At 53.2% G+C, this 22,789-nt stretch overlaps 1 protein-coding gene across 1 annotated transcript in view; it reads left to right on the top strand.

Moving 5' to 3' along the window:
* SLCO2A1 (solute carrier organic anion transporter family member 2A1) overlaps positions 1 to 22,789 on the top strand; it is a 30,644-nt gene that overhangs the window by 4,980 nt on the left and 2,875 nt on the right. Inside the window, exons 2-9 of the mRNA XM_075157876.1 lie at positions 7,683 to 7,820; positions 9,868 to 10,030; positions 14,626 to 14,841; positions 16,941 to 17,039; positions 18,622 to 18,755; positions 19,915 to 19,996; positions 21,173 to 21,337; positions 21,896 to 22,085. Coding sequence (XP_075013977.1) covers positions 7,683 to 7,820; positions 9,868 to 10,030; positions 14,626 to 14,841; positions 16,941 to 17,039; positions 18,622 to 18,755; positions 19,915 to 19,996; positions 21,173 to 21,337; positions 21,896 to 22,085 — 1,187 coding nt within the window. The remainder of the gene's footprint in view (positions 1 to 7,682; positions 7,821 to 9,867; positions 10,031 to 14,625; positions 14,842 to 16,940; positions 17,040 to 18,621; positions 18,756 to 19,914; positions 19,997 to 21,172; positions 21,338 to 21,895; positions 22,086 to 22,789) is intronic.

Raw genomic sequence — 22,789 nt, 5'->3', positions numbered from 1 at the left:
AAGGTCAGGAGGAGACTGTGGGCTCTCAGAGTGTGATCAGGCTTTAAAGCACCCCACGGTGAAGATGTTGGGGGCATGCGGGGTGCAGTGGCCAGGGACGAGGAGCTCTCCCCTCCCTGGGGAGGCTGGATGCCTTCTGGAGAAGAAACGGGAGCCATGCCTTGGGGTCTGAGGTTCCAACAGCATCAGGGCAAGTTTTTTGTCCCTTCCTTTAAAGGGACTAAAGGAATTTGCTGAGAGGAATGTATTTCAGAAGCCTGGAGATGTAACAGTTGTGCTCTCATATCCTGTTGGAAAAGATGATTGTGAATCGCTGTATTTAGCGGTTAGCAAGAATAGGAGATTTATCAAGTCATTGGTCTGAAGACAGCATGGCTGTAGGTTTGGAGAGGGAAGCACCATGAGGAGAAAGTCATTGTTGATCAGGACCATTAGGTTTAAGCGAGAAAATCAAAGGATATTCCAATACTGGGCACTGTGCAAAGAGAGGTGGCGAGTTGGGTGAGCGCTGTGGCAAAGAAGGAAGCAGGGTCCTTAGGACAAGTGGGGTGGCATGGGGAGAAGGACCCGCTGTGACTGGGGTCTTCCAGCATTCGTGGTGATGGTGCTGGCATCAGAGAGCAAAGGTTGGGTTTGGATGGGTCCGGCACTGTGTTTATGTCTAGTTTTGGTCGGATCAGGTTTCAAAAGGGAAGAACCGCCTGGCCTTTACCAGCAACACCAGCAGCAGGATAAGGAAAAAGATGGGGAAGAGCCGGACAGTGAAATGGGTTGGAAAGTTTAGTGGGATCAAGGTCTAGGAGACATGAAACAAGATAATTTTATGAGGGGTGAGGTGGTTCAGTGCCCAAACACAACCAAGGAGTGGTCAGCGTAGATAAGATTATTGTGAGCAAAATGGGAGAGGAGTGTCGCTGATAGGGAGCACAAGGCATGGCAGGGCCGCAGGCGTGCGAAAGGAGTGTTTACCTACGCGTGTGGGTCAGCGAAAACGAAGCCAAGCTGAAGCTACCTTCAAGGAAACCATGACCGGTTCCTGATGCACCATAAAGAAAAGAGACCTTCGGAAAAAATGAAAGAGCAAAGACCCAACCAGACAACCTACCTGCGTGCTCAGCCTGGCTGCAGGAAGGAAGAAGGCTGCTTAACGGTACGCATCGTATTTTGCAGGCAGTATTTTCTCAGCAGCAGCTTGGGGAGGAGCAAACCCTCTCACCTGAGGGTCTGGTCTCAGCAATCCTCCGCAGCCAAAAACCTCCTTTCTTTCTGACATCTGCGATGTGCACCTGCACGTGAAGGCAGGGACATGTTTTTATGTCCCCTGGAGCGCTCCCTCTACAGCAACTGAGCAAAGCAGGGCTTGCACAGACCTTGCAAGGAGATCGGGACACAGCGCAGGGAAATCCCGTGTGTACGTTTATTGCAAAAAGAGCAAACATTGTCTTTGTGCTTGACAAATGGGGGTTGTAAAGCGTGGATTACTTGGCAGTAGACAGTCATCACTGCAACTCATAGTCTGGGCAGCGACGTGCTTCAGACAATCCCTAACCATTTTAATTTTTTTATTAGTTTATTTTTTGCAGTAGAAATAAAATTTAGGAGCCAACTTCTGCCATTGGACCGTGCTCCAGGCTCAGAGGTTTTGTGCTAAGTGACGTACTGTGTGACAGGGTATTTGGTTCCTTCTTTGGAAATGTTGCTTTTTCTTTTCGTCTTTCACGGTGCTTTTTGATCTATAAATCTAGGCAGCTGCATGTAGGAAAGAGATGCCAAGGAGGGACGTATTTCCCCACACATGGCCGTGTACTTTTCATTGCCAGCTGATACATTTCTTTCAGACTGAGTGATCTCAACTGTCCTACTGCAGGAGGATCTCGTAGTGAGTGTTGATCATATCAAGCTCTAAAATAAACAGCCTGTCTTCTCCCTGACTATTAAAATTTTGGGGATATTCTGATGACTTCCTAAAGTTCCCCCTTCCCCTTTCTTTTTTCCCCTTGGAAGCTCAGGAGAGTAAAGTGGAAGAAGCCTTCAGAGGTGGGCATGTTGGGGTCTCCTGCTTTGCACCATGACTTTCCACTAAGGTCAAACAATTCTGCTTTGGCCCTCAGGAGCCCAAAATGCAGCTCTAATAGTACTATGCGGAGGGAAAGAGCTAAGAAAGCATCCTTACTCCTAGTCCTTTCCAAACATTTACTCCAGCCAGATTCATTTTGTGCCTTCCTGCAGCTTCTGCTCTTGGCCACATCCTACCTCGGTGCCATCACTCAGCTGGGAGCAGTTTGATAGGTTCTGCGAAGATCTCAACCCCTTTTTACCGCTCCCCAGGTGGCTGTTCCGTCCATCTAATGAATTAAGCCCTGGCTCTTTCCACCCACACTGCTAGCAGCGCTGCCCTGGGGAAGCTGTTGGGCGCGGAGGTGAGCACCGGTGCGTGCACGTGAGAGCCGGAGCCGGGAGCTGCCGATGCTCTCTCCTCACAGGGTGAGCTGCACCGTCAACATTTCCATCTTCTCTATCTCCAGGCCGGGCTGCCAAGGTGAAGACACTGAAAAACGAGGTGAGGGATTGACTTTGGACATGGGTGCCGCTACCCCAGCGTGAAGCTGTGGAAGTGGAGCAAGGAATTAACCCTTAACTCACTCCTCCAGGTGCAGAGAGGAAGGGGCAGTGGCCATGCTGCACTGGCAGCACCTTCCCAAACCCCTGCTCCCTGCAGAGCAGAGCCAGGCTCCTGGAGGAGTCTCCTGGCTCCTGGAGGAGTCTCCTGGCTCCTGGAGGCTCCATAGAGGCAGTTCATTCCTTTGAAATAAAAAGAAACCTGAATTTTTTTACCTGGCCTTGATTCTGACCCATGTCCAACACACGCACGCTGGGGTTATCAAGCACTTCATGTTTGTTGTTTTTTTTTTTTTTCTTATTTAACTCAACTCGCCAAGCGTTTTATTGGCTGCCTTGATGACCAAGGGATGCTCCCCCAGCCTGCCCCCTAAAAAAACGCTTACGAAAGAGTCCACCTTTCATAATAGGCTTTTCTAAAGTCCACTCCCTGTGTACCTGTTTGTTAAGGCCAGTGGCAGGGGTGTCAGCGCATTATCTTACATGAGCAGTATGGAAAGAGGGAGACACGAGATAAGACCCAATACCTGACATGGGGTAGCGCAAGCGCCTGCTCCTACCAGTGCCTGCTCCCAGTACACGCATCCAGCCCCGGGAGCAGCAACCTCCCTCCGACCCCAAAAGCTTCTGACCCCAAGAACACCCACCTCAAGGATGGGTTTACCCCCTGGCTCTGGCTTCCTCATCCTTTATGGGTTCAGCACGAGGCTGGGAGACCCCCTTTCTCCTCCCAGAGCCTTATTTTATTCCCTGTGAGCTTCAGGGAAGTGGAAAGGGTGCAGGGGGGTCTTCTGAGGTGGCTGCAAGGGCTGAAACGCCGTCTCAGACATCTCCCAGCAATGCACCAGCCACCGTGGCCATACCTGGCATCCCACCGGGACGTCTTGGTGCCCGTATAGGATCTGCCGCACCCTTATGCCTGGGGGCTGCCTGCAGCCCAGCCTGCCCCTTCCCTCAGCCCCACCAGCCCTCCAGGTCGGGTATTTGTTGAACACGTCTCCTCTGAAGGAGGTTTGGGTTGGGATTGACCAAAGAGCTGCCCGGCTCTCTGCTTTGAACCCGAGAAGCGTTGTCCAGACCACGGAGGGACCGGTCCCCTCTCTTCCCGGCAGCAGGGTGGGTTTCTCTCCCTTATGAAAAAGCATTGCCCTGGGAGGTGCTAGTCCCCACGAGCTGGGAGGGGGGAGCAGCGTGTCTGCGAGGGACCTTCCCCCAGGCGTTTGCTTCCCTTTTAAATGAAGCGCGTCTTGGAGAGGAGTCAAGTGTCTTGTATAAACAGCCTGGAGTCAGGATCACTCGGGCGCTCTGAAGGGAACGTGGGGGTGATTAAGAGGGGATTTTGTATGTGTGCGTGCAGGTGCAGGTGGGCGCACGCCTTTGGCCTCTCCACGCTGCTCCCTGCCTGCCCGCGATTGCTGCTTGCCTGCAGCTCCAAAAATACTCCAAAAAGCTCTGATGGGAGCATCTGCTCCGGAGGGTCAGCACTTCGTATTCGTGGGAGTGTCCCCGACCCCTTAACCTCCCACCATGCCTTCTCTTTCGGTGCTGTTGTGTCGGCTTTGCGTCAGCAAAACCTCCCTTCAAGTGAGTTGGCTCTTCTTTAGAAGCCCTTTCTTCGTTAAGTGTTACGGAAGATGGATGAGAGCAGCTCCGTCCCCTCCTGGGGTTGCTCGGCGGGTGCGTGGGGCCAGCGCAGCACATCTGGTGCTCTCTGCAGCTGGAAGGGACCGGGTCGGTGCTGGTTTCCACGGACCAGCAGGTTGTGGGTGGTCAGCATGAACGTGTGGGGATGGGGACGCATGGGGAGAGGGGCAGGGATGGGAGAGACCTGTGAGGGGACGCGGGAGAGCGGTGTCCTTCATCTCCACCAGCCTCAGAGTCTGCTCTTCCCAGCCAGAGCGTCTCGGCCAGTGCCAAGGTCAGGCGGTGCACGGGCTCCTCTTGGGGAGCCCTCCAAGTAAGCCCCTCTCCCAGTTATCTGCGCTCGGAGCCTTCAAGGTTTGGGCCATCGTTATTTTAATTAGAATTGACTCTGCTGAATGCAGGGGAAGTCTTAAATCAGGCATATCTCTCACCTCCGGATGGTCAAAGCGTGTCTGGAGAAGCCGAGCTCCAGCTGCACAAGTCCTGGAGCAAAGGCTGTTTTGCTTTGCTCCGACTGTTTTGGGTGGCAGCTTCTTCCCAAGCAAAAAAAATCTCCTCTGCCCTTCCCCTCCCATCGTCTGGGCTCTCCGCACCCAAGGGCTGAGGCTGCTGTGTGGTCCTGAGCATCGGGTCCCCTGAGCATCCCTCCTGCTCTCCTGCCTTTCCTGCTGACCCTGCCCGCGGGAGCCGGGTTACAAGGACTCGCGGGCAGGGGGGAGCAGTCACACCCCAAAGTCTTTCTCTCCCCTCGTCGGTGCTCCCCAGCTGCGTTTCTCCCACCTTGCCTTCCCTCATGGCAGGCAGCCCCAGCTTGTTCCCAGGCACCTTGGGATCCGCAGCCCCGTTTTGCCCGTCCCCAGGTTATCACCGATGCATAAACCCGTCTCAGGCCATCTCCTGCCAGCTCTGCCTTATCCTGCCTGCCCTCTCTGACCACAGCTTGTCCCTCTCATCTCCTGCCCTCCATCCTCCCATGAAGCGCAGCCAGTGCTGGTTCCCCGTGGTCCTTCCATGCCTCTATCCCATCCCCTGCCAGCGCCAGCATTTTGGGGAGCCAGGCTGCCTCTTCTCCTCATCTTCCTTCTCCCCGCCAGCATCCTCTCTCTCCCCGGCACTTCTCATCTCCCTGTCTGCCCTGGGATTAGGCTGACATTTGCTGTGCTAAATTCAGCCTTGGTGATCCACCCTCTTCCCTCCCCGTTGGTAAACAGCTTGGCTTCTCCAGCTAACGCCTCGCACCGGGAGAGCTCTCCCTCCAGCTGCTCTGCATCTCAGGAGGTCCCAGCCCTCCGCTGTTTAACCAGCGCTTCCTTATTCGAATGACTTCAGTAGGGTCTGGCCAGAGCTGCAGGAACAAAAATTAATGTTCTTTGGCAACCAGATCCCCTCTCCATTTCTCATCCTCGCAGGAGTCACCTCTCCGCTCCAGACCAGCGCTGCTGGACTAATTACACGGTGATCCCAGGTCAGGACTGGGGAAGGTGAAGGTGGTAGATCCAGCTATCGCCCACAGGACCGCGTGCTGGGATGGGTTTTTGAACATAGGAGTTGATAGCTGGAGGGTGTAGAGGTCATTCTGCTCCAAGAGTTTATTTTCAGATGTTTCACTTCCACTTTGTCCCTGTCTGGGAGGGTTTCCCACGTTACACCCCACGTCGCTGCTCTGCGGCTTTTTGTCGGGGCAAAGTCCCAGCCTGGGACTTTGTCCTCTGCCGCTTGGCTACCGCGGTGGCAGACGCCCGCCTGATGTCAGCCTGTCTGCTGATACCCCTCCGAGATGTGGCTGGGGAGTTCATGACGGCAGCTTGTCCCTGTGACCCGTCTTCCCTCTTTTTTTGTCTTTCTACTTTTCCGTGGTCTCCAGGTTGTTCACAGCCTGCCCTCGCACTGCCAGGGCTCCATCTTCTCCTTCCCCTTCATCTCCATCCTCTTCTCTCCCACTGCCGTCAGCATCTCTCCCATCTCTTATGCTTTTAGATACCCAGCTGTGTCTTCTGGCTGGTGCTATCCTCCCTCACAGGAGAAGCTCCCCAAGAAGCCATCTTCTTGCCCATCTTCTCCAACCCAAATTCTCTTGCAATTGCCTGACCAACCCCAGGTAGATCCCCAGGGCTCTGCGTCCTCCTCTGCTCCCCAAAAAACCGCTCCACCCACCTACGGCATTTGCATCCTCTGTGTTGGGTGGACAATTTTTTTTCTTTTTCTGGGGTTTTTTTTTCCACACAATGGGTCAGGGCTTCTGGGCGCTACCGCCATTTCACATAAATACTAATAACGAGTATTGCCGCTCTCCTAGCCAAGGACATAAGGAATTTGTCAGCCCTGCCGTACCTTTGATCCCCCATCCATCATCTTGGGCTTCCCGCCGTTATCTTTGTGAGACACGCTTCCGGTATTCAGCAAATATTTGATTTCCTGTGAATTTAAATAAAAAGACCTTTTCCCTTTTTTTTTTTTTTTTTAAATTATTTTAAAATACTTTTGGCACCGTGTGGACGCATTCCATTCCAAGAAAAATAAAGGAAAACTGTTCCGACTAAATATAGATCAAAAGACACTCGTGAGCTGCCTCTTGCGTCCCCGGCTGGGAGCGCTTTCCTCTCCCAGGCCACCCGGGCTCTTTCGACCACGCTTCTGCCCTGCCCCGTAAACTCCCTGTATTCCCTCCTCTGCTCCAGGCAAGCTCTGCCTCCATTCGGCTTGGTTTCTGGCTCGGCTCGCAGCCTGGCTCCAGGGAAAGATGCTGTTTTTAGAATACTACAGAGGTCTTCCAGTAGTGAGGCTACGTTGTGCATATTTCATCCTTTCCCTCTGGGGCTTTTAAAGCCCCTTTTACAACTTTTTCTTGCAACACCCCTTGGAGCAGGTTCTGTTAATTCTGTTAATTGGCTTTACAGCTGAACGAACCCAAGGAACCGACTGGAAATACTGGATCTCAGGTAGTCTAAACCAGCATGGCTCCCTTTCAGCTGCAGGGTTGGCTCTAACATGGTCTCAGGAGCCCCCACCAAGTCCATGCAAAGTCAAGCCTGTCTCCTTGATTTATCATTGTACAAGTCCCAGCGCAACAGGTCCTCCTAGGGTTGGAGGGTTGCTCTTGAGGGCTGCACGAGGGTTGCCGCAGTGCAAATAATAATGAATATTAATAATGGTAAAGCAGAGGAAAGATAAAAACAGAGCTCCTTGCCCTCTCTCCTGAACACTGCGTCGCTCGTTTTGCAAAGCTAAATTAATTAATGATCCAGGACTGAGCCCTTCAGTAGATCTGTTGCACGTCAGAGGTGCAGCCGTGTTGGCCAACTTGAGTCCACGTGCGTACGACTCTCAAATCCCTCGCACGGGGGGTGGTCTCCAGCAGTTACACATCAGCAGGGTGCTAACTGGGTACTAACTGGGATGGCACATTTTTTTGCCTGCAGGTGTTTGTGCTGTGCCACGGGCTTCTCCAGCTCTCCCAGCTCCTCTACAGCGCCAACTTCAAGAGCAGCCTCACCACCATTGAGAAGCGCTTTGGGCTCTCCAGTCTCTCTTCGGGTTTCATCTCCAGCTTGCACGAGGTAACTGGGTGAGATGCTTGTGCGGGGGCCCTCAGGAGTGGCCAGAACGCGGGGGGACCTTCCCCAAATAGGGTCTCAGGCTTGTTCACACTCAGTGCTTCCTCAGCCATGCCTACAAGTGCTGGATGAAGCAGATGTTGCTGGACACTTGGACACCTCTTCACACTTGACTCCTGCTGTACCGTATGCCAGGAGGTTGAAGGTAGGGTTAGGTGGTGAGGACGTGGCCTTGGAGGGCAGCAGCAGAAAGCAGGTTGCATCAGAGGAGACCACTCCACCCTGGGATGCCGTACATCTCCAGCAGAGACATGACTGGGATGCAATGTGATTCTTCTCCTTTGGTGATGGTTCTTACAGCTTTTGCAAAGAAGAGCACTTTCTTACGAGTAGTACCCACACAGCTACAGCTCCACGAGCAAGTTCCAGTAAAAGCATCTGTTTTCATAGGTGTCTCATCGGCTTTAGGAATGACCCTGGCCTAAGTCATTCCCACCTTTCTCCACAAGGAGACCCTGGCAAGCAGCCTCTCCAAGATCTGCCGCCTTTCTCCAGTGGTCCCAGCTCCTGACGGCCCTGTGGCAAACGACTGACTTTCACTGGCATCATATTGCTGAGCTGGCCAAGGGTTTTCCCACGGACACTTTCTAATCGCTTACTTCTCTGGAATAAGTTTTCTAGTTGTATCCTTTCTGGTAGCTCTCCAAGGCCAACTAGGAAAAGACCTGCTGGGAGAGACTTTCTTTTGATGACACAGACAAAGAAGTGCTTGGTGGCAGGCCACCTTGCATACAGCTGGTCTTCTCGCATAGGATCCTCCGCCAAGAGGCTGAGCACTGGGAATCCTGCTGGGTCCTTGGGGAAATAGATGCCCAGGTCTTACCCCAACCAGCACCTACATCCGAGATTAAAAAGACTGGTTCAAAGTCTACCGAGACCAGTGAAGGACTTCCCACTGATTGTGACTAGGTCCGAACCGTGCCAAGAAAGAGACCCAGTATGGACAGTTGTAACACTGGTAATCCTGAACTGGTTTAATTAAGCCCTGCAGAGTGTCCCACCACCCACAGCGGTGATAATCTGGAACCCGTGTGCTCCTCATGCGCTAGAGAAATTACTGATGAGACTTAATGCCTGGAAAAGTAATACCACAGCAAACATCATGTAGACCGGCCTGTAATTGCAAGAATATAAAGGGAAAAGGATTGGAACAGGACATATGCCATGCTGTTAAAAGAATAACAGCTTTCAGACAACTGATATATCTTTATTTCTCTGCTTTATGAGAGGGATTTCTGCGCTTTGCTCCAGCTCTGTGTGAGCTCCCCTGCCTGTCCAGGACCACAGTCTTTTCACATTGTCGGCTGCAGCAATTCCAAGAACAAAAACCACAAAGAGACAAACAAGGGAGCCCATGTAAACATAAATTAAAATTATTCTTAACCATACATGCCGAGGTTAAAATAATGTTTAGCTTGTTCCAAGCTTACAAAGCCCATGTAATGGTAATTTTATGGTGTTCATCCCCTCGCCTGGGTAAACTGCATGTTTTCATGTCTTTTTAGCTGATCGTATCTGCAGTTGCAAATGTCCGGAGTCACAAATATTTGCAATGAGCTGGACTTTGTAGCTGGGCTTGTGCCTGCTTAGAGGCATGGGAATGGAGGCAATATGCTTCATTTTTTGCTGTGTTTGGGGGAATCGTTAGTTTATGCCGTTAATGCCGTTATCCTATGGGGTGGAGGGCATGTGTGGGTGCTGAAAAAAGCCCCAGCCAGACCACAGGGAGGTTGTGAAGCCGTCCGTGACGACAAGGGGTGCACACAGGTGACAGAAGCCAGGAGCTGGCCAGCTGGCTTTTGATGAGAAGGAAGCACTGACTTGCTGTGAATGTGCAGGGTGAAGGTTCCTGCTCTTGTGGGGGTCAAACACCACCTGATAAGAGGACTCTCCACCCACCCAGACACAGTCATGGGGGACCACTTATAGAGTCTTGACTTCCTCCGTGACATCTTCTAACGTTCTCCCCATTTCGCTGTGCCCTGTCCAGATCGGCAACGTGGTCCTCATCATCTTCGTCAGCTACTTCGGCAGCCGAGTTCACCGCCCGCGGGTGATCGGCATGGGGGGGCTGCTGCTGGCGCTGGGAGCGTTCCTGGTTACCCTGCCCCACTTCCTATCCGACCCTTACGAATACACCACGCTTAGCACCGGTAAGTGCCTTCACCCCTGTCGTCCCAGCCCAAACCCGTCTCCAGTTGCTCTGGGCTGGGTTACCCGTGCCTACCCAAAAAAAGGGGGTTCTATCCAGCGCACACACAATTTAAACACAGTGTTTGGAGGGAAAGGCTTAAGGCAGAGATTTGCTATTTTAAGCCCAACTTCAGTATAGTTTTGCAACCCCTTCTGAATGCAATGATTACATGTGGCATCCCTTCCACCTCTTCCGCGCTTGTCATTCGAGCCATGGTTTCAGGTGCCGAGTGCTGTGGTCGTGGTGAAGTACCTAAATTCCCCATAGGTGCTCCTGGAGGCCTCCCGAGGGAGAGGTCTGTGTTTCAAGTTCAGCAGGCAGGATCTCTCTCCAGGCTGCCGAGACACCTCTCCCTCCCATCAGTGCCCGAGGAGCTTGCTGTGGGGCTGAGACCCCTGAGGCAGCCGTCATCCCACCGGCACGTGCCACCCCAGGAATATTTGTAAGGAGGTTCCACGTTCAGTGAGAGACCATATCCTTCCACCTGGATACTATAAAATATACTTGAAAACTAATTGTTTAACTAGCTTAATACGTTATTTTTAATGTGCTGCTCTCCTGGCTGTGCCCACCCATCCCTCTTCAGATCTCTAAGCACGCCGTGTCCCTGCTTTCTGCGTGGGTGGTGTGGGTCCTTCCAACCTGCTCCTGAGCATCCTGGAAATAGGTTTGCTGTCTGTGGCATCAGAAGAGCCCCAGCTGCAGCTCTAAAGCTGCATTACTGGCTAATGATGACAGCATTGTTATTAACGATGATACGACATTCAGCTATCCAAAAAGCCATCCAGGAGAGATGAAACCAACTGTGAGCAGGGAGCGCTGCTGAGGGGGCAGCAGGTTTGGGGCAGAAGCCCTGGGATGCAGGAGATGCTGGTTCTGCTGCTGATGTCCTGTGTGACTGTGGACAAATCCCTTCACTTCTGGCTTTTTTGGGACACTGGTGCATTTCCTGAGGGGGCTCAAAGGCTCTGCAGTACCTTGCCACTGAGGCTTCATGCTTTTCTGAACGCCCAGCTGGATTCATACCAGAACAGTTCTTGCCGTATCCGTCTCATTTGGATGGCCCTTATCTGCTCAAGAAGTTAATCGCTGTGTGGCACTGTAGGTCAGTCTTCACGTGCTCTGGGGGCAAAGCAGTTCATCTGGCTTGGAAGTGCAGTCTCGATGTGTGTGCATGCCTTCTCGCACCAGCTAGGCTTTGACCACCTTCTCCTTCCTCCCGGTTTTTGTGCACGACAAAAGACGTTGCTCTTGGCGGTCTCGCTGCAGGCAGCTGAGAGCTGTGGCAGCGCAAGGGAGAAGAGCAAGCGCTCCCGCTGCAGCCTGGCTTCCCGCGGCCCTGCTGGGAGCCCAGGCTGAAGGCAGGTGCAGCTGATGGTTCGCCTGTAGCCCAAAGCGTTTTGGAGAGGAAAGGAACACTGTCTGGAGTATTGCAGCATGAGAAGTGAGGTGGTCTCCTGCTGCTGAGCAGTACGTGGGTGATAGAGCAGAGTTAAGATCTCCTGTCCCCAGGGCATGTTCTGCTCTAGCCAGTAAGCCTTACGATCCATATTAAGGTCGGCTACTGGTTTAACTGGGCAGGCTTTGGGAACAAGCTAGTGTGTGTGGCGACAGCTCCAGTTTCCGTGCGGAATGCAATACGCAGAAGAGCCTGCATCACGTGCCACAAGGCTGGCTTTGGTCTTCCCAAAGTGACTTCAGCCCCTAAATCCTCGGGATGCCAATGAGCCTCAGCCTCCTTGGGGACTGCCGCCTCTGAAAACCCAAAGTCGCCTCGGCTCTGTGCGAAGCTGCTCCCCCTGTGCCTGTGCCACCGAGGGGGATGGCAGCGGTCGCGGCAGTGCCAGCCGGGGAAAGCCTTCCACTTCTAGGTAGAAGATGCTTTCTCCTGGAAAGGCTTTGAGCCCTGTGCGTTGCGTCCTAGCCCGATCCTCTGGGCACAGGGACCCTTGGCTGTGCCGGGGAGCTGCTGGGTGGCCTTAGGCAAGTTTACTTAGGTCCTGACTGACTGCTGGAGGGTGGGAAGGCTCTGCAGAGGGACCTGGACAGGCTGGATCGATGGCCGAGGCCAACTGTATGAGGTTCAACAAGGCCAAGTGCCGGGCCCTGCACTTGGGCCACAACAACCCCAGGCAACGCCACAGGCTTGGGGAAGAGTGGCTGGAAAGTGCCCAGAGGAAAAGGACCTGGGGGTGCTGGTCGACAGCTGAACATGAGCCGGCAGTGTGCCCAGGTGGCCAAGAAGGCCAACGGCATCCTGGCCTGTATCAGAAATGGTGTGGCCAGCAGGAGCAGGGAGGTGATCGTGCCCCTGTACTGGGCACTGGTGAGGCCGCACCTCGAATCCTGTGTTCAGTTCTGGGCCCCTCACCACAAGAAGGACATGGAGGTGCTGGAGCGTGTCCAGAGGAGGGCAACGAAGCTGGTGAAGGGCCTGGAGCACAAGGCTGATGGGGAGCGGCTGAGGGAACTGGGGGTGTTTAGCCTGGAGAAGAGGAGGCTGAGGGGAGACCTCATCGCGCTCTACAACTACCTGAAAGGAGGTTGTAGCGAGGTGGGGGTTGGTCTCTTCTGCCAAGTAACAGCGATAGGACGAGAGGAAATGGCCTCAAGTTGCGCCAAGGGAGGTTTAGACTGGACATGAGGAGAAATTTCTTTACTGAAAGAGTGGTCAGGCCTTGGACCAGGCTGCCCAGGGCAGTGGTGGAGTCCCCATCCCTGGAAGTATTTAAAAGCCGTGTAGGTGGGGCGCTTGGGGGCATGGTGTAGTGGACATGGTGTGTTGGGTTGACGGTTGGACTCGATGATCTCAGAGGTCTTTTCCAACCTGTATGATTCAATGATTCTATGATTCTGTGACGTTGCCGCAGCTCAACAGGATGCAAACCCCGGGCAGGGAGCAAAGCACAGCGAGGACAGAGCTGCTCACAGATGCCCGACAATCTCTGCTCCCACCAAAGGGTTAGAGATCCTCCAGCTTTGCTCTCCCACATCAGCTCTGGGAAATCTGGTGGTGCCATGGCTGATCTGCAAGCTCAGATCTCATGAAACGTTATTAAAAATGATGGCCCAGCGTGGGGCTGAGAGTGTGCCAGCGCTCACGCAGAAATACGAAGACCAGCTCTCTGCTGGCTCGCAGCTGCCTCCCCGCTACCCAGCCTCGAATGTCTCCATGTTTTTTGAGTCGGCCGGTTTGGAGAGTGGATCAGGCATCAGGTGTGAAGTTTTTTGACAGCTTAAATTCATGCGTCAGGCTATGAACTGGTCAGGATTCGGGACGGGGGGTGCTCTTACTGTGAAGCAAACAAGTCGAAGGAGCAGGTATCATCCTGCTACCTGCTCGGAACCGTACGTGTTTTGGCCCAGTATTTACAGCCCGTGAAGATACTTCCAGTCCTGGTTGGAGCTTGCATGGCAGTCTTGAGCAGGGTGAAGACCTCCCCGTGTCTGGACGGCATGAAGAAGTAAGGTCCTTGCTTTGGAAGGAGGTGGGCTGCTCCTGAGCGATGAGGGCAACAGAGATTCGGGGGCAGGGTGTGCTGCTGAGGGCAGCCCGGTCGCCCCAGAGAGCATCGCTCCCTGTCCTGCCTGGGTACCACGCGGGAGCAAAGCCCATCGATAACAAAAACCCAGCCATGGGTTGGGTTTGCCCTCATTAAACCGAGAGCAGCCTCGCTCCACAGAATGCAGTCTGGCATGAGAGGCTTCTGTGGCTCTCGCTTTTGCTGCGGTAAAATCTTTATTAGAAAAGGAGGCTCCTTCTGTCTGGCAACGTGGACCCTTTAGACAACACGGCTTCGAATGGATGTGCATAAGGATTTTTGCGGTGACCTACTGTTAGGAATGTGCCGCCGCACTATGCCAATGAAAACCCCTAATCACCTGACAAATATTTGTTTTTTGGTTTGTGTCTTTTTGCTCAGAAGTGTAGAAAATCCACAGTTATTACTCGGATAAGAGTAATAGACACGATAGGAATGTTGAACTGATTACAAATAATTAAAAAAAAAAGAAAAAAGAAAAGCCAGAATGGGAAGAACTAGCATCGAAAGACCAGGACTTACTCTGTTTGCTCCGTAGCGCCTTCATTTTGCATGAAAAACAGGTTTTTCCATCCGTGAATATTTAAGCTTTTCCACTGGCTTTGATACCATCTGTCTGAAGGCTTTTATCAGTTGGCTGGGTCCGGCGTTGCTGCAGCTTTGACGGAGAGCTTTTCATCCTCTGCTCGAACGCAGGTCACTGGAGCTGGGCTGCAGGGCTGACCCTTCGCAGGAAAAATTAATTTGCTTCCATCTTCTCTGATCAGCCTGTCTTTACAAGTTTGATAAAAATCCCTTTTTGTTGTGAGGTTGTTTGCTATGCTGACCTCAGTATGATACCCCAAAGGAAGGGAAAGGTGATGAGAACTGCTAAATAAAATGAGCAATCCATCCGAAATCCAACAGTGTGTGCCTACTCAGCAAATTTGGGAGATTCACGGTATTTAGGGATTTAAGCGTGGGAGGAGGCAGCGGTGCCCAGCGTTGTAATGCTCATTCTTCTGCCTTTTAGGTAACAAAAGCCAGGTCCAGGCTGAACTCTGCTATGCAGAGAATAAGTTTGTGTGCCCGAACACCACCCAGGATCCCCAGAAGGAGGCCAGCAGCATATGGGCAATGATGGTCATCGCCCAGCTGCTGGCTGGAATCGGGACGGTCCCCATCCAGCCCTTTGGGATATCCTATGTAGACGACTTTGCGGAAGCAAACAATTCCCCGCTATACGTTGGTAAGTGGGACCGTTGCTGTATGTCGTTTTGTTTCCTCCAGACCTTAGAGGTGAGATGTAGAGGTGAGATGTAGAGGTGCTCATCTGGAGAGGAACCTGTGGACACGGGTTGAGCAGCCAGCGGGACTCAGGTGAGATCCTCCCCCATTAAAAGGCTGGGCTGTCTCTCCCCTTGATAGTCAGCTGTTCTCTGTAGGGTTATATTTTGGTGTGGTGTTAGGAAGCCAAAGAATCAGGGCAAGGAGATGAGATGGATGAGCCGGGGCTTCTCCCTTGCGTCTGTGAGAACTTACACCGTCCATGGGGGGAAAGAATAGTAAGGAAACCTTCTCAGAGGCCATCTCCTGCTCTTATTGAGCATTGGTTCATCATGGTTTAACCAGAGGTATGACAGGCTGCAGGAGCCAATTAACACAGCTTTTGCATCAAGGGTTCAAAATCGACATTTTTGCCATGGAATCGGTCCCTGCCCGGTGGGCAGCCCCCCAGGCTCAGGAGGACTTCTTGATTGCAGAGATAGGTGCTGGCTTCCATGTTAAACTGCATTTTTTCTCCCCATGAATGGCAAAACCCATCTGGTGCTGGCCTGCCTATGTGAGCTTTGAGCTCAGTCCATAAGTTATTTAAAAACCCGATTCCTCCTGGTGCCAAACAATGTCTTTAAAGCAGCCAAAGGCGTCAGAGTGATTTAGGAGTCAACAGCGGATGTTCCAAAATAAGGTAAGTGCTAAAGGAGAAGGAAAGCCTTTGGAATTAGACTCCCAAGGACAGGCTTTGGACAAGCACCGGAGTGCTTGGCAGGGTCTCCAGACCCACCCAGGCGTGCTTTGCTCCAGGCTCCTGCTGCACCACCTAAGAGCTCTGCAGAAAGCCTCCCCGGCGGGTAGTACTCGCTCCTCTCAGCTCAAATATAGTAGTCTGGGCTGGCAAAAGGAGGGACAGAGCATCCTCGTCTTCCCCCTGCGGCGAGGGGTCACTGTTCCCAGGACCTCTGAGTGCCCTTTGGATTCCCAAACCTGCAGGTCCTGAAGATGAAGGAAAATGGGGCTGGCTCGTTCTTTATAATATAGGTAGTCACTTCAGGGCCGTGAGAATGTCTGTGTCGGGGGGTATGGCTACTGTGAGTCTGGATTGCCTCAATACAACGTAAATACCATGGCACTTTGAGGCTTGTTTCGTTTTAGGTCTCAGCGCCTTCCTATGAAAAGGGAACACTACTACGTATGAGGTTAAATACTCCTTCTCTAAAGACCCTGCCCCTCAATACTTCGGTTTATGTTGTAGAAACAAAAGCACTGCCTTGCCTAATTGGAAAAAAAAAAAGCTTTTAAAATAGGTGCACAGCTGAGGCATAGCGGTGGGATCCGGCACTTTCATACCCAGGATGCTCAAAGGCTCCAGACCAGCAAAATGCACAGAAATGGTCAATGCAGTTCAAGCAGACTGTCTCCTTTTGAACAACTTAAGAAGGTTGTGCAAAGAGTTTCCTTCAGGGAGGAAACTTGAATCCTTTCATTCCAAAGAAGTCAAAAGGAAACATTTTGACCTTACGGGTTAGGTCCAAGTTATCTATTTTTTGAACAGGATAGTTCAGCTGAACCGAGAGTGATCTGCTGGCCTTTTGGCTCTCGGCATCTTTCACCTCCCCTGAAGTTTGCACCGAATGTTTTTTGCCTGGATCTGAGATGGCTTTGTTTCCTTGGCCTCCCATAGGAGATTAAGGTCTCCGTCACCTGCGGGAGCCCAGGATGCCACCGTCCTGCTGTTCTCTGGGGTTCCTCCCTTTGTCACAGTGAATCATGGATATTCACGGTGTAGCTGACAACTTTTAACGCATCGGCAAAGCCTTGTTTGCAGCAGAGCAGAGGGACTTTTTCTGCAGGTAGCTGCCTGCCCTCTTCCTAATCCTGTTAGATAAACACCGCGTTCAGTACCTGAGCAATGGGGATCTCCTCATCATCTGCCACTTGATAAAAGATAGTTTCTCTCCTCTGCATGTTGTAACACCATTCCTGCCTCACGTGGGAAGACAAAAGCCATATCTGCGTTGAAGCTACCGTTCCCTGCTCACACTGGCTCTCTCTGCTCCCTTTTTCCAGCCATCCTCTTTGCCATCGCCGTGTTCGGCCCTGCTTTTGGATACTTGCTGGGATCCGTGGTGCTGCGGCTCTTCGTGGATATCGGAAGAGTTGACATTGGTGAGTATTTCTCAAGTAGCCATGGTCCTCCTAAAAGCCTTCAGATGGTCAGAGATGACCCGTGACCCACAAAACCCGCTCCCTTCGAAAGACCTGACCTGGAATAGCACCTCCAGCACACTTCTCCACTCCGTCTCCCCGTGAGGAAAGCTACAGATGGTCCTGAAGCCACCACTGAAGCAGAGCCCTGCGGTAGGGACATTTCAATGTCCTACTCACGGTGCTGCACTGAAGTGCTGGTGGTCATTGCTGGGGTCTGCTCACTGTCACCACGCTGAGGAAGTATCACACTACCCCAGCATGGTGGTGGAGAGGAGCAGGGATATCTGAAACATCCAGGGATGGCGAAGACTCGTGGAGATGGTGCATGGGAAGGCTCGAGTCTACTCATCGTCCTCCCCACAACCCTTCACCAGCATCTGCAGAGAGAGGGACCAAGCCACCGCAGGGCTTATTTTCTTTATCTGCGGTGTGTGCTTATTATTTCTGGTAACTTAATCACGAAAGAATTCTCCCCAGCTCCATCACTGATGTGGCTTTTCCTGTGTTTCCTTAGAGAGATCAGAGCTCGCCTGACATTTTTGTCCGGTGCCTGATAAGAATAATAAATGAACCTGGGGCAGGAAACGGCAAAAAGCCTTGGCTCGCTCCCTGCGGCGGCAGATGGATTTAGCAACCTCTGCCCGGTCGCTCCATGATGACGTCCGAGCTCCGGAGTGGAGTGGTCCTGTTTGGGGAAGCGGGGCGATTGTTTCGGTGGGGCGTGGGCTCCTCTCCTGCCGCATCCTGGCACGGGGCTCCCACCCGGAGGCTGCTGCTGGTTCCTTTCCCAGCCGCAACGTCCCGGCGATGGGGAGATGCGGTCCCCATGCCAAGCCAAGCAATCTGTCAACCTCCCGTGAGCATCCCTTGGCCCAGCTGAAGGATGTCTGCGCTGGAGACGGAGCGGCTCTCACCTTCTCCTCCTTTTTCCGGAGAAGGCGCCCGGAGTTTCATCCACTCGGAAACCAGGCTCATTAACAGCACTCTTCTGCCGGCACGGGTCCTCCCCTTGGTCTCTGCAAGCAGATAGTGACCAAGCCTGGAACAATGGGAGAGCAATTTTTTCCAGGAAAGCGACTGTGCCCTTCCCGGTCCCTGTCTCGGCTCGGCATCCCTGGCAGGCAGCGCGGTCCAAACCCGCTGTTCGCCCCAGGCAGGGGAGGATGGAGTCGGGCCCCCGTAATCGCCGCCTTGCTGGCTGGCTCGGCGGGGAAGAGTTGAACCTGTGCCATCCGCATACTTCGATGCTGACTAAATCCATCTACAGTCATTTGGGAGGCTCGGCGCAGTTTGGATGGGGAGTGGCGGTGCAGGATCCCGGCCAGGGGAAAGGAGGTCAAACACAACCAGGGCTCGTCTTGCTACCAACGCTGGTGGGAGCTCCCACCTCCATCCGTCTGCTCTTCCATGCCAATGGAGAGACCCTTGGACTGTGCCCACCCTTTGTGCTCCGCCGGTCCACATTTGTGTGGACGTTTGCCCCTTTCACCCTTAGACGTGCAGGAGCAGAGCTCTTACGATGGGTCCTTGTGTCTTGCAGCTACGGTGGCCCTGACACCGAGGGACCAGCGGTGGATCGGAGCCTGGTGGCTGGGACTGCTGATCTCCTCAGGCTGCTTGGTGCTCACATCCATTCCTTATTTCTTTTTCCCTCGGTACATGCTGAAAGGAGAGGTGAGACCTCATCTCCCGAGGGCCAGAACATCTTGGTGCCAGGGCTGGACCTCGGGGAGGGAGTACCTGTCCCCGGAGGAGAGGGGTGAGAGGGAGGAAGGGAGCCCAGCAACCCTTCTCAGATGTGGTTACAACTTCTCACAAGTGAAAAGTCTTCCAAACAAGCTCTGTGCCTCTAACACGTGAAGGACCAGACCCTTGGCTTCCTCACCATTAGCTGGAAAGCCAGAACCACCACAGCTCAGCAGTCCAAAACCGCACCTCATGCCCTTCCCACTAGCTGCATCGACAGCATCTGTTGGGAAGGTTTTGGGTAGACCTGCGCGGCAGGGTGATGGCTGGGTGGCTTCTTGGGGTTCCTGCATGCAGTCCTCCTTGGTAGGGGTCTGTCCGTGGGGACTCGACCCTCCTGGGGTTTCTGACCTGGTTCTGCTGGTGATGGCTGTATCTTAACTCCGCACTGCAACACCCTCTGCAAGGTGATGCTCCCCTGACGCCAGCAGCAGCAGCAGCGACAGCCCCTGCTCGGAGCAGAGCATCCTCACGTGTGGCATACAGGGGAGCAGCACTGCGATAAAGCTGAGCAGCAGGGTTTGATAATGGGCTTTTCCTTTGGGAAAAAATTGCAGAAAAGAGACAAGTTTCCCATTAAAACAAATTTAAAAAGATGCAAAATTATCACGACATTTCATTTCAGTGTTTTCAAAGCCAAGCCCCACTGGTTTAGTTTCAAAAATTGTTTTGTTTTGAAGTTGTTTAGTCATCGATTCTTTAAAGGTCAAAATCAAACCCAAAATATTTCATGATTATAGCTAGAGGACTCACCGGGTCAGACTTGAGCTGACCTGTCTCCAACTGCCATTCTCAGACCTTTTGCAGAACCAAAAAAGAGGTATCTTGTCAGGGTTCAGGAGACGAAAGCTTTCCAAGCTCTTAAAACCTCTCTGAGCAGGACAAGCTTTTGTCTTGCAGCTCTGCTCAAGGGCTGCAGTGATTTTGGGGATAATTCGCCTCTTTGCTGTGACGGGCAGGAAAACCGTCAGGTTTGGCAGGGGGTCAAAGACCCTGCTCCTCCCAAGCTTCGCTGCACACCGGGACGGTGCCAGCCATGTATGGGTGCTCCTCTCTCACCGCAGGCTGCTCTTCTCTCCCTCCCCAGGACCCGAACATGGAAGCTGGCATGCTCAGGAAGATGGAGAAGGGGGTGGCTGAAGAAACCTCCCTGCTGGAGTTTATAAAAAGTAAAGGGCTGGTACTTAAAGGCGAGGGTGATCAGGGCGCCAGGCCATGCTGTGGGGGTGGGGACCACCAAACATCGGCGTTTTCAAGCTGAGGGTGCTCGTTGGGGGCCTTTGAGTCTCTCCACCACGTTGCGTGGAGATGCCAGGGCCAGCTCAGGCACCTCAAGGGCTGTGGTGCGCCCTTCCCTAAGGAGCACGGGAAGATGGACACAGCCTCCCTCTTGCTGTAAGACAGCGGTGTTGAGGTCTGTGGAGCCTGAATCATCTCTGAAAATTGGTTTGAGGATCTTAAATGGCATGAGCATGCTGGAAGATGCTACCTGGGTGGTTTAACCCACGGCTCCAGGAGAGGGCATGGGGCTGCCGGCGCCACCGGCGTGCCACTTTGAGAAGGTCACTGCACTGCCGCTTGCACCAGTTTGTTTATGTGTAGCTGAAACGGGCTTGAGTAGGGATGTCATGATGAGAGAGATCAGTTTAATGACTTTTTTTAGCTCCATGATGACTTCTTTCCAGCTAAAGCCCCCCCGCTCCTTCCCTCTCCACCCACCACAGTGATATCCTGTGGCTGTCAGCTCCTTCTTCTCTATCTCACTGGGCTTTGATGGACGACGCTGGGTCTCCGCGGCACTCTCTGCTAGAAGGGGAAAGCTAATTAGAGACCAAATACACAGAGCTGCTCCCGAGGAGTCTGGAGTCAGTCTGCCTCTGCCAAAAGGCTGTCCTGCCTGGGCAGGGGGACATGAGGTCCCACCAGGGAAATACAACGTGTGCATCAGCTGCAGGAGCCAGACCCTGCCCCTCTGCAGCCGGCGGGACTCTGCCCAAACCCCTGCGGCTTTGCTCGTTTGCACCTCCCGAGGGTACGGCCCCTGCTCCAGAAAAACAAATGCACCGTGGCTGCGAAGCGCTCCCGAGGCTTCTGGGTTTGGAAAGCGTGGGCGGGAGGGTGGTGGGCAGAGCTGGCCCTCCACCTCGCTTCTCAGGGCACTTTGGCCACGGTCCTGACAGCTGCCGGGCCAAATCAGGGTGTCTCCCCTTCCATTCTCCCATGGCCTTAGACATCCCTTGTATCAACTCACCGGGAACAGTCTAAGGGTGGGTTTTTTCACAGTACGAATTGCTGACGTGAGAATCACATGGCCAAAACACATTTTTGCTGCTGTTTCCCTGCAGGATTCCCAAAGATCTTCCTCAGGCTGCTCCTCAACCCCCTCTTCATCCTCCTGGTGCTGGCTCAGTGCAGTTTCTCCTCAGTCATTGCGGGACTCGCCACCTTCCTCAACAAGTTCCTGGAGAAGCAGTACGGTGCCTCCTCCTCGTACGCCAACTTTCTCATAGGTGAGCACAGCCAGGCAGCGGCCGCCGCAGGGTGAAAAACATCCATCAGCAGGGGCCACCTGCCTATGGCCCAGGCTTTCTAATCCCGTGGGAGGAAGTCACTGGAAACTCATTTTCGGATGAGACCTAGGGATCACCTTGAGATGGTTGATGACTTTCCTGACCTGAGATGGCTGCAGAAGGCCAGGCTGTCTTGCAGCCGCTGGGAGACTGACTACATTTGTTTGCTCACTCTTCTGGGCCAGCAACCGCTCTCGTTGAAAACGTGCAGCCCCACCACATGGGTGAAGCAGGTCTGGATCACTTGGATGCTTAAAAGAAGTTGGCAAGAGCAAGCAATTATGCACCAAGCTTGACCTTGCATCTCTAAGCCAGGCTCCTGAGGCCGAGGTTTCTCATAGGTGCTGACTGCCTTGGCTTTTGGTCTTCTTGTGTAACGGTGGGGTCTGTGGGTTCTCCCAAACACCATAAGGTCCACAAAGCCACTACCTCCGCCCCTTGCCAGCAGAGAGGTGCTTGGCAGGCAGGACCCCAGCTAACGCCTTTGTTCCTCTGCAGGAGCTGTGAACCTGCCAGCAGCAGCGCTCGGGATGCTCTTAGGTGGAATCATCATGAAACGCTTTGCCTTCTCCCTCCGGGCCATCCCCCGGTTTGCTGTGGTAGTCCTCGTTTTCTCCATCCTCATCTGCCTGCCCATTTTCTTCATGGGCTGCTCCACAGGGCGCATCGATGGGATCTACCCACCCAGGTAATGCGGGCGCTTGGGTTGTTTCCAGCTCCTTATTCCTCCATTATCCATGGGGTGGGATACGTGCAGGTGGAGGGGAAGAGGCAGTAGGCATCGCCATGCTACTACTTGCTCCTTGATCCCACTGCCTGGAGGAGATCTAAGTGCTGTGCAGCACAGAAAGCTTGGGAGGGCATTTATTCCTGATTTTCTGTACCAGCCAGGCAGGGTGTGTTTTTCGTTCTGGATTTCTAGGGAGAAATTAGGAGTATTAGTGCCCGCGTCCACATCAACCCCACGCATGGGCACCTCACACACTCCCTTCAATCCAGCTGGGCATCACCTTTCTTCTCACCTGGGTGGAAACTTTTGGCTCTCACGATGCCTTTTTAAGATAAAAATGACATTGAGCCTCCACCCCAGGCTCGCTGTCAAGTGTGTTGGGCTCATTTCCCAACGCACTGCCAGCAAGGGGCTTTTGTACAGATGTTTCCCTTCGCCAGCAATAAGCCTCCTGTCCCAGGGGTGCAGTGGAGGGGTGAGGGACAGGGCAGTCCATGCGCTTCTCCCACTTAAAAGCCACTTAAATAACCATGAAGGAAAGCAACAGCACTCGGCAAACTCATGTGTGGGCGACGTGTTTATAGTTTGATCTGCACGGCACGCACCGCGAATTCGGGAGCGTTCGGGAGTCCGCCGAGGCACTGGCATCTCAAGCTTTCTGC

Source organism: Calonectris borealis, chromosome 9 (assembly GCF_964195595.1).
Source record: "Calonectris borealis chromosome 9, bCalBor7.hap1.2, whole genome shotgun sequence".
NCBI classification, from domain to species: Eukaryota; Metazoa; Chordata; class Aves; order Procellariiformes; family Procellariidae; genus Calonectris; species Calonectris borealis.
This window is presented reverse-complemented; position numbering and strand designations above follow the sequence as displayed.